The 16,543-nt window shown below is 42.6% G+C and overlaps 1 protein-coding gene across 6 annotated transcripts in view; it reads left to right on the plus strand.

Moving 5' to 3' along the window:
* The window catches only part of kiz (kizuna centrosomal protein), a 203,923-nt gene that overhangs the window by 137,727 nt on the left and 49,653 nt on the right, over window positions 1–16,543 (plus strand). For 4 of the 6 annotated variants that reach the window (XM_078556388.1, XM_078556390.1, XM_078556389.1 and 1 more), the window contains one exon: window positions 921–1,017. In XM_078556388.1, the coding sequence (XP_078412514.1) occupies window positions 921–1,017 (97 nt within the window). Of the gene's footprint in view, window positions 1–920; window positions 1,018–3,103; window positions 3,328–3,618; window positions 4,268–16,543 lie in introns of those variants that run through there. The other 2 variants (XR_013578638.1, XR_013578637.1) reach the window with 2 other exon arrangements.

Below are 16,543 nucleotides of genomic sequence, written 5' to 3' on the forward strand. Positions count from 1 at the left end.
AAATCATTGCCCTTTCACCCCCCTTCCTTGTTGCATAGCATAATTTTGTTCTGGCATATTAACTGTTGTAAATATGCTGTTTATTTTCATTCAAGTTCTGTTTTGCCACTTGGTGTGATGGGAGTCCTTACTATGTGCTCAAATCTTACCAGTATAAATACTCTAAGCTCTTTAAACTGTCCTAAATTTCTATGAATCCATAAAGGGTTTTCCAAATAAGCTGCTTTTTTTTTTGCTGTGGCATACTTTATTGCTACTCCTCTTAAGTGTATACTTCTGATAAGTGTATACAAATGGTGGGAAATCAGCTACACACTTAACTAGAGTATGCTGTCGTTATTCTTGAGGGTTTCATTAATATTATTAAACTGTGACAGGTCTAGAATTATCATTTCTCTGAAATTCGATAAAACACTACAATTGCCATAGATAAGTTTTGTGATTAAACAAATGATTGCATTCTGAGATTCTCATAAGATGGTAAGAATGTTTTTTTTATAAACGATCTGTCCTATAAAACAATTAGAAGGATTTGTTCTTGGTTCAGTGACAAAACAAACTTCACTTTCCTTTTACGTCTAGCCCATTTGTTTATACCTTTTATTGTAACACAAACATGGACTATGCAGTGAAGGAATGGCACAAATGGGCAATATTGCTACTCTCTTTTAATTTTCTATTGTATACATAACAAAGATTTTAAAGAATATGGTTGCAGTATAAACACTGTAGCAGTGAACAGCTTTCACTACAATAGCCCAAAGTGAAAAGTTAACGTGATGGAAATAAATCATCACTTCTCAGATCTCATGAGCGGTATAAGCACATGATAAATTACCCTGTTCAGCATTTTGAAATGAATATTCCATTATTATAGTATATCACATAATTGTTTTGGCCTCATTCATGTTTTGTTCTAGGTAAAAGCAAGCAGAAGTACACCAATAAACTGAAAAATGAGGTTAAAGATGAGGATAATTTTGAAACTGGCTCCAGTGAAGGAAGTCCACTGTTAAGGTAAGACAATGGCAATTATCATTAAACACAATTAATCAGAAAGTACCACATTGTTAATCACTTCTATTAGTAAAAACAAAGAGTGCTGTATAGTTTCATTAAAATTCTGAAATGTAGTGCCTAATTTCTTATATGGTCAGCTGAAATGTAAACCCTGGGATTCATTCTTTGGAAGTGATCATTGATTTTATTATTCACAACATTTGCCACTTATAGAAATCAAAAAATGGTAATTCAGAATAATCGACAGCCATCAATCACAAGCCTCATTCCAACCTTTTAAAGACACATTTCCATAGGAGCAATGTCTTTGAATTAAACTAGCGCACAAAGTTGTCATTATTTGTAACCTTTGTGTACTTGTGGTATTCATAGATTACTGTTCTTCTACACTGTAGAACTGGTTGTCAGTGATGAGATGTCCACCATTTAATCTGTGGGTGTGACTCACAATGTCATCGCCCATAAAATCACCTTTTTGAAGATTAAACTTGGCAGCTCATACACATGAAGTGACACTTGATCATTTGTAGCAATCATAATTCATTAAAAATCATGTTTAAAATTCTAAGAGGCATGAAATAGACTGATTTTTACAATGGTGACAATTCGACTTTATTTTCCTTTGAAAGACTCTTACCCAACTGATTGTTAGGCATGACTTTATCATTTGCAAAAGAGCAGCATATTTCATTATTACCAGTGACACACCTATACTGTTAATTGAAAAGATTAATTGAGTAGTTGATGTCAGATTACTCCACATTCCAAAGATAAAATATTAAATCAAATTCCTATTTATCCTTATTGATCATTATTTGTCCATGGTAATTAAGAATAAATTCTGTGCCATCCTTTCCACATGTATTTTTTTTATCTCCTCCACTCATATAAATTGTGCACAAACAACTCTGAAACTTGAGTTTTGCTTGTGGATACATTGAAAGGAAATGACATTTTATTTGGGGAAGGAAGTACTTGCATTGTATGCCTCAATACAATCTTTTAGAACAAATACACAAGCATATCTCTCTCTTAGGAGAAATTTACAACAATGGAAGTGAGAATACAGTTTGACAATAATGGCACATGCTATACTTTCACTGGAGAATCAAAGCAAAGAGCACTACTTTAATCCCCTGAGATTATACAACCTACCTTGTGCAGACACGGTTTTCCACTTTTAACTATGTTTATGTTTTTGGTGTGCTGTGACACCTTGTGTATTTGGCTGATTTATCACTGAAAAATCCCGAAAGCCTTTATGTGTGGTATACATCACACTGCGAGCACACCACATCAGACTGCCATTCAGCTTTAAAGGGTAAGCAAACTCTACTGAATTGCCACTGTGCTGAATGTTATGAAAGATGATACCTCTGCATTTACCAGTGCTCTGAGCAGACATTGTATGTAATACCCCTGCAGTGACATTGTAAGGTTGAACTCCAGTAATTGCATGAATGAGAAGCACTGCTGAGAATCTACTGTCCTATTTCATGGTGTCACTGGAAGTGATTCCTACACAAAATGTCTGCTTCAAACCTAGTAAGCAATTGTAGAGCATAAAAATACAAAGAATGGCTTCGGGATATGGTAAAGCATATAGATATGTCACTTTTTAAAGAGATTTTCTTCCTTTACAATTTTTAAAACTGTGAGGCAATTCAGTAGACTGAAGTTTATCTTTCGTTACGCCACATTCAATTTTGTTTTTTAACCAATACCCTATGGGAGTTATTTTTCACTGTTGTTAATTTTCAGTGAATTCTCCACCTGCATCGACAAATGTACCTCTGACATCTAGTGGGAAAAGTTGGCACTGCTCAATTTTTGTTCCTTTTTAAAAATCTTGTACTCTTCTAAAAATACAACCTTGCATGATTAAGAGCAAATCTCACCTACAATCAGTAAGGACAAATCAGAACAAATCTTTAGCTGGCCTCAAGGTTATAATTTTTCTGCTGAACCTGGCTCTTTTATTCCCAATCATATGTTCGTAGAATTATATTTCAAACTTGTGACTGCTATTATTTTGTTAGCATTTCCAGTGCTTAAGTTTCATATTTAACTCTTTCTATACTAGTGAACCAGATTCTAAACAGGCTCTGTACCAATTATAGTCAGAGTTGACTACTTCAAAAGGGCCTGGCAGTAGACATGAAGGCAAATTAAGTACTCCCAGCAGGGAACTGCGCTCAAAGGATGTATGAGTTGGAAAACTGAGGCTACAACGTTGTAGCTCTGTTAGGACAGGTCTGACAACCACCCACGCTGCCTTTGAGCATGGCTTCCTTGTGGGAAGTTGGCGTGAGTGAATTTACCTTCCTATCTTGTATACACTATCTTGGTAACCAGTCATCCACTTTTCAACCCTATCCCCAAATCATATTACTATGTAAACTATCAGTTTTTAACACTGCTCTATAAAACTGAAAATGTCTGTTACAGTGATGAAAAATAAGACAAAATCTAATGTATTTCACTTAGCAAGTCATTGAAATATTAATCCTGCAATTAATAAGAGAATTGTAAAAATAAAACCACTAAAGCTTCCATTTTAAAAAGTCTTACCTACTGTATATATGCCATTACTTTCAGCCTGAAAAGAGTCTGATAAATCATAAGATTTCAGTCTCCTTATCATAATCTAAATTGATCCTGTTCATCTTAACAAGATCTTGCATCCATGAGGTAAGCAGTCTTCAGGCACTAGTTGTGCCATTGCTGAAAGCAGCTGTCTGGCTGACAGTGAAAGCAACCAACCTCATTTTATGTGGAGCAGCAAGCTCATTGGAGGTAGGGAATGGTCATTCAAACAGAATACAGCAGCAACCAAACCCTCTCTTCAGAAAGCAGCAGTTTGTCAACCTAATCTCTGTGCACATATGAGAGGGCTCAGCAGACTAACTGTATTGTGTTAATCATTGAGCACATTCGTCCTTTGGAAAAGTAATATTTTTTAATTGTGATTTGTGAAGAAATCATATAAATAGAACACTTAGTGTAAACTGTTAACTAAGGTTTACTTTATACTTCATAAGCATAATCATTTACTTTACCTTTATACGCATAATCTATATATGTCATTCTTGGCTTCATTCCTTTTGAATTATTAGCTCAAACCCACTTGTGCTTCTTATAGCTTTCTATTTAGTATACTTTATTTACATGTAAACTTTAATACAGCATCATTAAACCTGGCACCTCTTTGTAAGTCAATAATGGCCTTCCAAGGTCTCTGAAAGAATTCATTCTTTCTTTTTGTGTCCTGTTGACAATTGGAGAGTACATGTCTGACAACTGGTCCTATTCAGGAAAATACTGTTTCTATTTCTGAAGAGTTTGGTTGATTAGATTGTTGGGGTAAAAGGCAGCTGGCAACTTTCACACTTTTAGCAAAAGTTTGTAGTGAAACCAGGTATTGTGCAGCCAGGGCATTTTATGTCCAGACTCCATTGACTTCCTGGTAAACCGCAAGTGAGTGTATACAGCTGCTCCCAGTAGGGTTACTGGGTAACCAGACAATGGAAGAGTTTGACAGAAAGATCTTAGAAGTTAAATGCAGGGAGGAACATAACAGCTGAATTTTAACATTTTAAAGATCTTGACTTTTTGAGAACTTTTCTAGAAGCTTCAATTGCTTTGCCCACAATGGCCTTGCCTTTTGGATCACTCTTAAATAGTAGTCATTTTTCTTATAAGATTTTATTCACTGATTGTTGCCTGTGCAAGAAAACACTTCACTGCCCAAGGTTAACATTGGTGACAATTACTGTAAGTTGCTGAAAAGAATGATTTGCATTTATATGTTACCTTTCCCAACCCGAGGACACTCCAGAGTGCTTTGCAGCCGATGAATTAGTGTTGCAGTGTAGTCATCACAGTTGTAATAGAGAAAACATGGCAGCCAGTTTGCACACAGCAAGTTCCTTAAGGCAACAATTACTTGATGCTGGTCTTGCTGGCCACACCCCACATCCCATGAAAGAATCTGGTAATATCACATAATCATTTAATGTTTTTTTTTCTTTATTCTTTCATGGAATGTGGGCATCACCAGCAAGACCAGCATTTGTTGCCCATCCATAATTGCCCTTGAACTTGCTAGGCCATTTCAAAGGGCAGTTAAGAGTCACCACATTGCAGTGGGACTGGAGTCATATATTGGCCAGACAAGGTAAGGATGGCAGATTTCCTTTCCTATAGGGACGATTTCCTTTCCTATAGGGACAATTTCTTCCCTAAAGGATGTTTCTCTTTCGAGTTATCAACAGAACGCATGTAACTCTTTCGGGTACATTCACAGTTCTTGGTTTCCGGGAGTGGGACATGAACCCACAACCTTCTGATTCAAAGGTGAGGGTGCTATGAACTGAGCCACAGCTGACACCTCTCCCTAAAGGATGTTGGTGAACCACATGGGTTTCTACAACAATTGATGATAGTTGTCATGGTCACCGTTACTGAGACTAGCTTTCTATTCCAGATTAATTAATTGAATTTAAATTTTACCAGCTGCCATGGTGGGATTTGAACCCATGTCCCAAAAGCACTAGTTTAGGCCTCTGGATTACTACTCCAGTGACATTACTACTATGCTACCATCTCCCCAATTGATTGAGGGATAATAAGTGGCCAGGAGAACTCCCCTCCACAATAGTATTGCCTTCTGGAGTATGGCTGACCAGGAAACTCTCCTGCTCTTTACCGCCTGCCATCAGGCATATTGGAAGGATTTACAGGCTGATAATCAACCTGTTTGGCCACATTCCGAACGCACCTTCAGTGGCCATCAAGTCCTGAGGGTGGACTTGAACCCGGAGCTTCTGGCCCAGAGGCAGGGACAACTGCACCACAAGACCTCTTTACTCCCAGAATATACTGTGCAATAAAAATACAACTCAGTTTATTCAACCATTGTAAATCAGTGGCCAGGATAATGGCTGGGATTTTCTGGCCCTGTGAGTCCTGCCATGGGGCGAGGCAGCGCCCCTGCCAGAAGTCCATTGGCTTGCGGCGGGACTGGAAGATCCAGGCGGGTGCAGAAAATCCCACCCAATATCTCAGACATTACCTAGCATAAAGCAATGTTTACTTTTACACACTGTTAGCACTGTCACAAGAAATGCACCAATATCTTATATATTTTTATATGACATGGAGTGCAGACAGCTGATCATATTTAGTCCTTTGTTTTTCCACTGAGCCACGAGTGGAACATGAAATGGTGGTATTTGAGTATGTCCGAGCTGGAAGTGACTTAACTGTCTGATATTTGGATCCTTTCGTGATTGAAGAGTTTGATGCAAGATCAGAATGGGCGTCCACAGAACTGGCAGTTCGTGTTGTCATTGTTGTTGCTTGGGGAGGACATGGATTATTGTTCACAAAACACATGCGACACAAAATGTGTTCTATTGATTTAATCTGATGTTACAAATATCATTAAAAAAAAATTTTTTTGAATGCTTCAACATCTTCATCATAAGTGCCACAGTGCTTCCAGTGCCACCCTGCAGCCCTGCAGTGAATCAGTCAGTAAGTCAGCCCGAAACTGGTCTAATAAAAGTAAAAATGAAATTAAGCAGAACAGAACAAATGTGGTTTGCAGAAGATAAACCACTCATGTTGTGTTCTGTGCAACTGCTGGTTTATTTCACTATATCAGTGGTCCCCAATGTGGCTCCTCTCTTTCCCTCAAACTATTTAATTGCCATGCTTCATCTAAATCTTGACAGTTCTCCAACCTATCTTAAAATATCCAATCCTTTCTCATTGAGTATACTAGAAATTTGTCAAAAACAGAGTAGGAAAGCGTGGATTTGTAAAGGATAGGTCACGCCTGACACATTTGAATTGTTTGAAGAAGTGACTAAAATAGTGGAGGGGAACATCTATACATGTTGTTTATATTGACTTCCAGAATGCATTTGATAAAATTGCTCAATAGAGACTTAGCTAAAGTTAAAGCTTGTGGAATTGAAGACAAATTATTGACCTGCTTAGGAGATTGTCTGAGTGGCAAAAGACAGAGAGTTGGGAAAGTGGGCAGGTACTCAAATTGGCAGTATGTGACTATTGGTGTCCCACAGGGATCTGTGTTGCGGCCTGCACCAGTCACTATATTTATTAACGATGCAGATGATGGGATAAAAAGCCACATATCCAAATTTGCCAGTGACAGAAAGATAGATGGCATTGTAAACAGTGTAGATAGAATCATAAAATAGTGCAAAATAGAAGGAGGTCATTTGGCCTATCATTTGGTCTTTTATAGAGCAATCCAGTTGGTGCCACGCTTCTGCTCTGAATCTGTATCCACCACCCAATCAGTTAGTTCTTCCAAATCCTAACCATTTGTTGTGTGATAAAAGCTTTTCCTCATCTTGCCTCTGGTTATTTTGTCAATCACCTAAATGCTATACCCTCTGGTTATCAACCATTCAGCCATTGGAAACAGTTTCTCTTTATTTACCCTATTGAAACCCTTCACAGTTTTAAACACCTTCATTAAATCTCTCCTTCACCTGCTCTGCTCCAAGGAGAACAAACCAGCTTCTCCAGTCCGTCTACATAATTGGGATCTTCATCCCTGTTCTATAAATCTCTTCTGTATCCTCTCCAAAGCCTACATGTCTTTCCTAAAATGAGGTGTCCAGAATTGGACTTAATATTGCAGCTGGGGCCAAACAAACGTTTTTTATGGGCTTTGCATAACTTGCTGGCTTTCGCCTACTTTGCCTCGATTTAGAAAATTTGAGATCTCATATGCTTTATTAACTCTTTTGTTAACCTGTCCTACCACCTTCAAAGATTGTGCACAAATACTTCCAGGTCTCCTCTTCTTGCACCCCCTATAAAATTGCAAAATTAGAATGTTTTATCCCTCATCATTCTTCCAACCAGAATATATCATTTCACACTTTTCTGTATTGTATTTCATTCCACATCACTTTTTACAACACTTCGAGGTTTCATTTAACCTGCAGATTTCAAAATTGTGCCCAGGTCCAAGTCATTATTCATGCATATCAAAAACAGCAGTGGTCCTCATACTGAACCCTGAGGAACACCAATGTATACCTCCCTTCAGGTCGAAAAACGGTCATTCACCACAATTGTCTGTTTTCTATCCTTTAGCCAATTTTGTATCCATGTTGCTTCTGCTTCTTTTATTCTGCGGGCTTCAATTTTGTTAACGAGCCCAATGTGTGGTGCTTTTGAAATCTATATACACAACATCAACTGCACTGCCTTCATTAGCATTCTCTGTTACCGAGATGGAAGCATAAATTACAATGAGATATGACTAGATTAAATGAATGGGCAAAAATTTTTAGTAAACGTATTTCAATTTAGGCAAATGTGTAGTCATCCATTTGGGCTAAAACAAGATAGCTTAGTGTGTGTTCTAAATTGTGAAAGGCGAGAAGTAGTTCAGATCCAGAGAGACCTAAGGGTCCATGTGCATAGATCATTAAAATGTCATGGACAGGTGCAAAAAAATGATCAAAAAGGCCAATGGAATGCAAGCCTTTATTTAGAATATAAGGGGTTAGAAGTCATGCTAGGCTATACCTGGTTAGACCACACCTTACTACAAGCGGTTCTGGACACCATGGCTTAGGAAGGATGTGGAGAGAATGGGGTGCAAATTTACTAGAATGATACCATTAAATTATGAGGAGAGATTTCACACACGAGGATTGTATTCCCTAGAATTTATAAGGTGAAGGGTGATTTGATTTGACTTATCAGAAACTAAGGGGAATGGACAGGGTATACAGACAGAAACTGTTTCTGCTAGTTGGGAAATCTAGGACTAGCAGATAGGCCTGGCTATAATTTTAGGCTACCAGGAATGAAGCTCGGAAACACTTCCAGATGCAAAAGGGTGGCAGAGGTTGGAACACTCTTCTGCAAACAGAAGTTGATGCTGGGCGAATTGTAAATTTTAAATCTGAGTGATAGATTTTTGTCAACCAAATTTATTAAGGGATATGGGGCAATGGCTGTTATATGGAGCTAGGCCACAGATTAGGCATGATCTCATTAAATGGCTGAATAGGCTCAAGGGGCTAAATGGCTTGCTTCTGTTCCCATGTTCCTAATACGTGAACATGGCTGGAAATATGATCATTTGTAAGGTACTGCTAATATTTAAAAGTTGACTAGCATGATAGGGTTAACAAAACTGCAAGATAAAAATTCATTTTGGGCATTAATGACTGCAAAACAGGCAACTTTCCTTTGGCTGCCTGTTATTGAGTTCCATTGATTTCAGTGAAACTGAATATCGGTAGAGCGTATAGCTACCAGTCTCCGCATTACTGCATGTTTCTGGGTAATGCTCAAGATGAATTTCTACCCCTCTATTTCCACATAAGCAAAGACATAATAAATGGAATGTTTTAGGCTTGGATCAGAATTCACAGGTGGAAAATTACACAAGTCCAAGTCAAGGAGTTACATTTATGTGGGTCACCACCTGCACGCAACATCTTTGAGGATACTTGTGGAATAAAATTAATAAGCTGTTATAACTGCCTCCCACCACTAAAGTGAACTTGGCTGTTATGTAGATTACTGAGTGAATTTAAGAATAAAAAAAATAAATCATTAGTCTCCAAAGGACTAGTGAAATGTCGTCAGTACTGAACAGTTTACCTTTGTTTGCTTATGGGACAACATATACTGAACATTTTTTCCAATTCTAGAATAGTAGGTGTGTTCCACCTCCAATGCGTATGTTCATTTGGACTTTGCATTGTAAAATCCAATTTTTGTCAGGGTCTTGGTAAATAAATTTGATTGTGGCAATGTGAAGCTTCCCTGTTGCAAATTTAAGCAACTTTTTTTTTAACTGCAGTTTAAGTCAGATTCTGAGGAAATTACTACTGGGAGCTGTACTGACAATTACATTCCCAATAAACACAGGAATGCTAGAAATACTCAGGTCAGGCAGCATCTATGGAGAGGGGAATGACATTAACATTTCAGTTCGATGACCTTTCATCAGGACTGGAAAAAGTTCGAGAAGGAACAGGTTTTAAGCAAGTACAGAGGCAGGGAAAAGGGAAAGAACAAAAAGGAAGATCTGTGATAGGGCGGAAAGCAGGAGATATTAAATGACAAAAGGGATGATACAAGAACAAGAAAGTGGGTGACAATGGAACACGCAAAGAAATAAAAGACATCTGGAAGAGGTGCAAATGATATTAGAAGAATCATCAACAGCTGCTGTCTGAAAAATGCAACCAGTGGTTATGAGCTAAAATTGTTTAACTCAATAAGTCTGGAAGGGAATGAAGTACCTAATAAAAAGGTGCGGTGCTGTTCTTCAAGCTTCCATTGAACATCTTCATAACAATATAGGAGACCAATACAGAGTTGTCAGAATGGGACAGTTAATGAAAATGATAAGCAACTGGAGGCCCAGGGTCATACTTGCAGACCGGACAAGGCTGTTCCACAAATGCAAATCTGCAGTTGGTCTCCAGAATGTACAGGAGACTGCATCATGAGCAACAAGTAGAATATTCTAAATTGGAAGACGTACAAATAAATTTTTATGTTTGGGACCCTGAATGATGGTAAGGGAGAAGATCAAAGTAGGTTCCTATCCCCAAATCTGATTCCCTGATATGGGCTCAGGATTGAAGACCTATGTTTTTTACTAGGCCTATGTTTCAACCAAAGGAATACATAAAATGAACCTTGTAAGATAATTACCAGGGATCAGCTCACAGGTACTCGAAATCCAACTAAACTGGAAGTAAAATGTGGCTTTACAGCAATGTTTCCTTTAGGATAAAGCATTATCATCATTCGTAGGAAAGTAATGTGAATCCTGATCTTGAAATGAATTGTTTTTCCTGCAATACTGAGTTAATCAGGAGAAACATTTTGAGCAATTGATTCCCTGCTATCAACTACATTTCTGTTAATTATATTGTAATTGATAAACTAAGTGCACAGTCAATCCCTAAATATACTTTGATAAACATTTGGTGCAGTCCTGCCTCCTGTGATCTGATCGTATACTCAGTAAGTTATGTGGGATCCCAGAAGGGGACAAGCACTTATAGAACTGTCCCAAGCAAGGAATCAACATCTTCAGGAATGAGGGCAAGGGAGAAAATGGTTGCAGGGATTTTTCTTTTACTCTATAGGCTCATTATCAGAAAGATAATTACTAACAGAATCTCTAACCTAGGTGCTGAAGTTTTCAAATGGACATGCATGATTCTTATTGAGTTGGAAAGATAATGGTGAGTTTATACTGCATGGCAATATCAGTGCACAAAACCCAGCAATTTGTGGCGACGCCATGAGTTGAGAATTGCCATAAAATGATGGACAATTTGTGCTGCTTCACATTTAGTCTTGCAAAAAACAGAAGCTCACCTTTAACTTCCAATGAGTGTCAAGAAATAGCTGGATTTGGGGTGTAAATATGAATTAAGCCTGCTGCAGACAGACAGGGCTGGTATTTCACAGCGTAAGGACCTATGATTGGGATGGTTTATGGCCCTCACGTGCCATTCAACCTTGGAAGCCCAGAAAGGAAACAATTGAAACTGTAGAGTTTTACTCTTTCAGATAGTAAATTGTTCCTAGGTTTTTTTAAAATTTCACTTTGTGTACTTTTCTTTACAGTGTCAGTCACGGCTCAGTTGATAATACTTTCACCTCTGAGTCACAAGGTTCCAGGTTCAAGTCCCACTCTATGGGCAGGATTTTCCGTGCCTGTTGGCGTCGGGTGTGATCGGTGACATGAGCAGACAGCATGGTGTGATCGGTAATAGGACGCTGGGAAACCAGTTCACGATTGTCTGCTCAGCCTGCCGATGGCGGGCCACGTTTCCCACCATCGGACGTCAGGAACCTCATTATATTACATCAGTGTATCATTATCAGGCCAGCCCACTGGAATCATCCATCCATGTCAGCAGGAAAAGACACTGACATGTTTCACAACAGCACCTAAAAGGCATGCACCTGGTGGCCAGCACTTTGAGGGGAACTTGGAGGTGAGTACACAGCAACGTTGTGCATGGCTCACCAGGGTCACCTGTTGGACTTCAAGCTTCAATGGGGTCAGGGTTAAGGGCAGCCCTGCCATTTGGGTGACCGGTGGTGAGGTGGGGGGAGAGAGGAGCGGTTAAGGGCAATCCTGTCGTTGAGGTGGTGGGTTGCCAAGGGCAGCCCTGCTGTTGAAAAAGCGCACAAACATTCAGGGTGGGGAGGGTGGTGGGCGAGGGAAGTGGCCATGTATTAGGGAAACCTGTATAAAGTGATCATTCCTCTGCAACTGAGACAGTTCAGGCGCAGCTACATTGAAATGATTGGAGTTGGGCTTCTAGGTTATCTGCACATTCAAGCAATGCAAAGGCATCAAAGTGCCACCAAGCGCTCCAGAGCTCTCTGCCACCACCACCACCACACACACACACACACACACATACATACACACACACATACATACACACACACATACATACACACACACACACACACACACATACACATACATACACACACACATACACACACACACCACCTCCCCGGCACAGACTGCAAATTATTGACCATTCTAGTGGACTGCAGAATAGTTGGACGACTGCACACGTTGTACAATATCCTCACTATAGCTGGCCATGGAGCAGTCACAGCTGGAGGCATTGCAACCCTTGCAATGCTAGCATCCCGGCTTGCACCAGTATCCCCCATGGTTCAAACTAACAGGGCAGCCTTGCAATGCACTAATCTCTGGCCATCCAAGTGGTGGCCAGCACTCTCCGGGAAGTGTTAAGGGTGCATCATACTTAACCAGGACAGGTTCTTAGCACATCCATGCTAACCATATATCTCTCTCTTTCACCCTGCAGGAGGAGTGCATCAGGATCACGGAGCCTGGTGAACTAGCTGGATGCCTGATGGTCTACAGAGCTCAAAGACGACAGAAGAGAGAGCGACTGAGGCTCCTGGTTGCGCAGAGGCAGGAGCAGCAACCTCAAGAGGAAGGGGCGGCTGGAGCTCCCGTACACGCCACCCAAGAACCACAGCGAGCCATCGACACCCAAGGTCTGTAGACGCCGCCTTTCATTCCTGCAGAAGACCAAGAACCAGTGTCGCCAAAGACTGTGCTTGTTTAGGGAACTGGTCGGTCACATCTGCCAGCTACTGAAAGATTTGGTGCCACGGGGATATGGAGGGCATCCACTGCCAGTGGCCGTGAAAGTGATAGCGGTGCTCAATTTCTATGCCAGTGGCTCCTTTCAGGGCTCCACAGGTGACCTCTGTGGGATATCATAAGCCTCCACCCGTAAATACATCCATGAGGTCACAGATGCCACCTTCGCAAGGACACACAACTTTGTGCATTTCGCCCAGGACCAGGACAGTCAGGATGCAAGAGCAATTGGATTTGCCCAGATCTCTGGTTCCCCACAGGCGCAGGATGTGATCAGCTGCACTCGTGGTCCTCCAAGATCTCCGTCGCAACACATGATGGACTGCATCAAGCGCAAGGACTTCCACTTGCTGAATGTGCAGCTGGTGTGTGACCACCAGAAACGCATCCTGCAGGTGTGCGCACGGTTTCCAGGGAATGTGCACGGTGCCTATGTTCCCAGTCGGCCACAGATCCCTGGAGTCTCCCAGGATCCACTGAAGCTGCAGGGATTGCTTCTCGGAGACAAGGGCTACCCGCAGAGGCTGTGGCTGATGTCGCCTGTGCGGTGGCCTCAGACTGTAGCAGAGCGACGCTATAATGAGGCTCATGCAGCAACTCGCAACTTGGTGGAGCAAACCATCAGGATGCTGAAGATGAGGTTCTGGTGCCTGGACCAGTCTGGTGGAGCCCTGCAATACGCAGAGGGTGTCACACGTCGTCATCACCTGCTGCGCTCTTTACAACCTGGCACTCCAACGGGGAGATGAGCTAGCTGAGGAGGAGATGAAGGAGCTGAAGAAGACGCTGATGGGGATGAGGGTGAGGAGGTCCTCGGTGGTGACGATGACAGGGATGACGCCCTCACACTGGCTAGACGAGGCTGGTGTGCTCGGGAGGCTCTCGTAGCTGCTAGATTTGTGGAGGATGATGATGATATGCAGTGAGGTGACCCCATAGATCCTCACATTGCGTCTGTGAACGTTTGACTCCAGTCTGGCTTATGGCAGCGCGAATACCCTCTGTGATAATGCTCCTGTCATGGAGATGCAGTGGAGGCCCTAATAGTCGCTCGATTGCAGGAGGATGATGACGACATGCAGTGAGGACATTCCATAGATCTTCACAGAGTCTCCAAGAATATCTGGCTCTAGCCTGGGGAGAGGGCAGATCGCTTGCGCTCTGTGATCAGAGTCATACTTTAGAAGCATCTGATCCTTTGTCCACCTTCAGCACCCAAGCCCTTCAGGGGTGCAGTATCAGTGGTCACAGATGCTGAAGAGAGGGGGGTCAGCCCCTTCTTAAGGGTGCTGTGAGCATACCGTGAGAATGAGAGAACTCTGTGATGCCTGCCCACTACATTCTGGCAGCAATAACAAGCACCACCTAGGTGCAGGCATCAGTAATGGTTCCAGGGAGTGTGAGACCGGACCATCACTTTGCACTGAAGGCTGCACAGAGCACAGGGAAGAGGCCCTGGGCTGAGACACCTGCCTTTATCTTGTGCAGAAAGGTTTCACATCTGAGTGACAAGAACACTGCTCATCAGAACAAGGATCCATAGGCAGGGAGACATTCTTGGGAGTTTATTGACAATAGTGTACAGTATGTACAAGTGATTAACACCCGTGCCCAGGCTGTGCAACTAATTCTGCTTAACTTTCCTAACCCTGCCGCTCTGTCTTGGTGCTCCCTGGCCATCCACAGTGAAGGTGGAGGCAACCAGCTGACTGCGACGCCCTGTCTGTGATGAACTTAGCAGGCATCCTCTGAAAGGCTGAGACTTGGAGGGGCTCTGGCTTGCTTTCAGGGTTCTGCTGTGAGGCAGTTGCACCCTCTTCGGCCTGTGGAGCTGGAGCTGCTGAGGTCACAGCAAAGGGGAGTCGGATGGGCCAGACACCCTCTGAGTCACCTGGATGGATGGGCCCGGAGTGTGCTCCTGCTGATCCTCTTCCCTATGCGTGCCCGGGGGCTCCATGCTCACTCCATGAGGAGTAGGGGTAGCTAGATTGGGATCGAGCTGCCCAGCATCCCTCTCGCAAACACACTTTTGGAAGCCAACTGTGGTATCAGCGATTGAATTCAGCCCGCACAGCAGTGCAGGAGCGACATCCTGGACTAAGGTCTTCATGGCGGCCGCCATCCTACCAGTGTTGACCTCAGTGTGTTGGCATGCCAGTGTTATCACCTCCAAGTGAAAGCTCCCCCATCGTGCCTTGCAATCTGAGGAGTGCAGTGGACATCCCTTCCTGATGTTCCTGAGTTTGCCTTTGCAGTTCCAGCAACTGTGACATGACCGAGTCCAGAGGCTCATCATCTGACCTGGACTCAGCAAAGTTCTGGCCTCCAGCAGTCCTCCGAGTGCCTGAAACCTGGCAAGTCCCTGCCTCTGCCTGCTGTGGATTGGATGGTGCAATGTGCTCATCAGATTGTGATCCGGGGCTATTCTAAAGCTAGGTTCCACCAAGGTGTGTGTCTCTGCGCTGGTGGAGAGTGTGGGTGAGCGCTGTGACAGGAAGTCAGGGAGGGTGCCTCCGGATTCCTCTTCAGAGGTTCTTTGGGGCTTGTTTGGAGGCCCTGGATTGTGGACTTCGTCAGCTGTTTTTCAGATGTGCCTGCAAAAGCAAGGAGAGATAATTAGTGCATGGCAGTAGCCTGTGAAACAGGACACATCACTCACAGCATGGTTATCTAATGGATGTTGCACTGCTGGCCCCACACTTGGTAGAGCAGCGCTGACCTCACCATCAGCACAGGACCGGTCCAGATCCTCACCGGCCAGCTGGATTGCTCTGTTTTCAAAGTCCATGAGGACCTTAATTTTGGGCATTCCACCACCAGGTTGCAACCTCTCTCTTGTTGTGTGCCAGCTTGTCCTGCATGAATAGATATGGAGAAAGTGTAAGCAGGATGCCTGCCAGGCCAGATGATAAGTATGCCTGGCTTGTGTGGGTGGTGAGTGGTCCCATGGATGAGATGAGGACAGTGACGGTGTGTGTGTGAGAGAGTGAATGGTGATGTCCCTTGAACCGGCAGTGAGTGAGGGCCCTGTGGATATGTGATGGGCTTGTGAGTGTGTATGTGTTGAGAGTGATAAGAAGAGTGACTTACCTTAGTGGAATAGAGGAGATCATTCATCCTCTTGCGGTACTGGATGACTGTCTCCTTTTGAAGGACATTGGCGCTGACCACCGCTGCCACCACCTCCCAAGCCGGGTTAATGCTGTTGCTGCCCATCCTGCGGCCAGAGTGGGGGTAGTGCGCATTATAACGGGCCTCCACGGCATCTTACGTTCAAGGGATGTGTCCCTGTACGGCGTTCAAGGGATGTGTCGCTGAACCTGGGGT

Source organism: Cetorhinus maximus, chromosome 14, assembly GCF_964194155.1.
Source record: "Cetorhinus maximus chromosome 14, sCetMax3.hap1.1, whole genome shotgun sequence".
In the NCBI taxonomy this organism is placed as follows: Eukaryota; Metazoa; Chordata; class Chondrichthyes; order Lamniformes; family Cetorhinidae; genus Cetorhinus; species Cetorhinus maximus.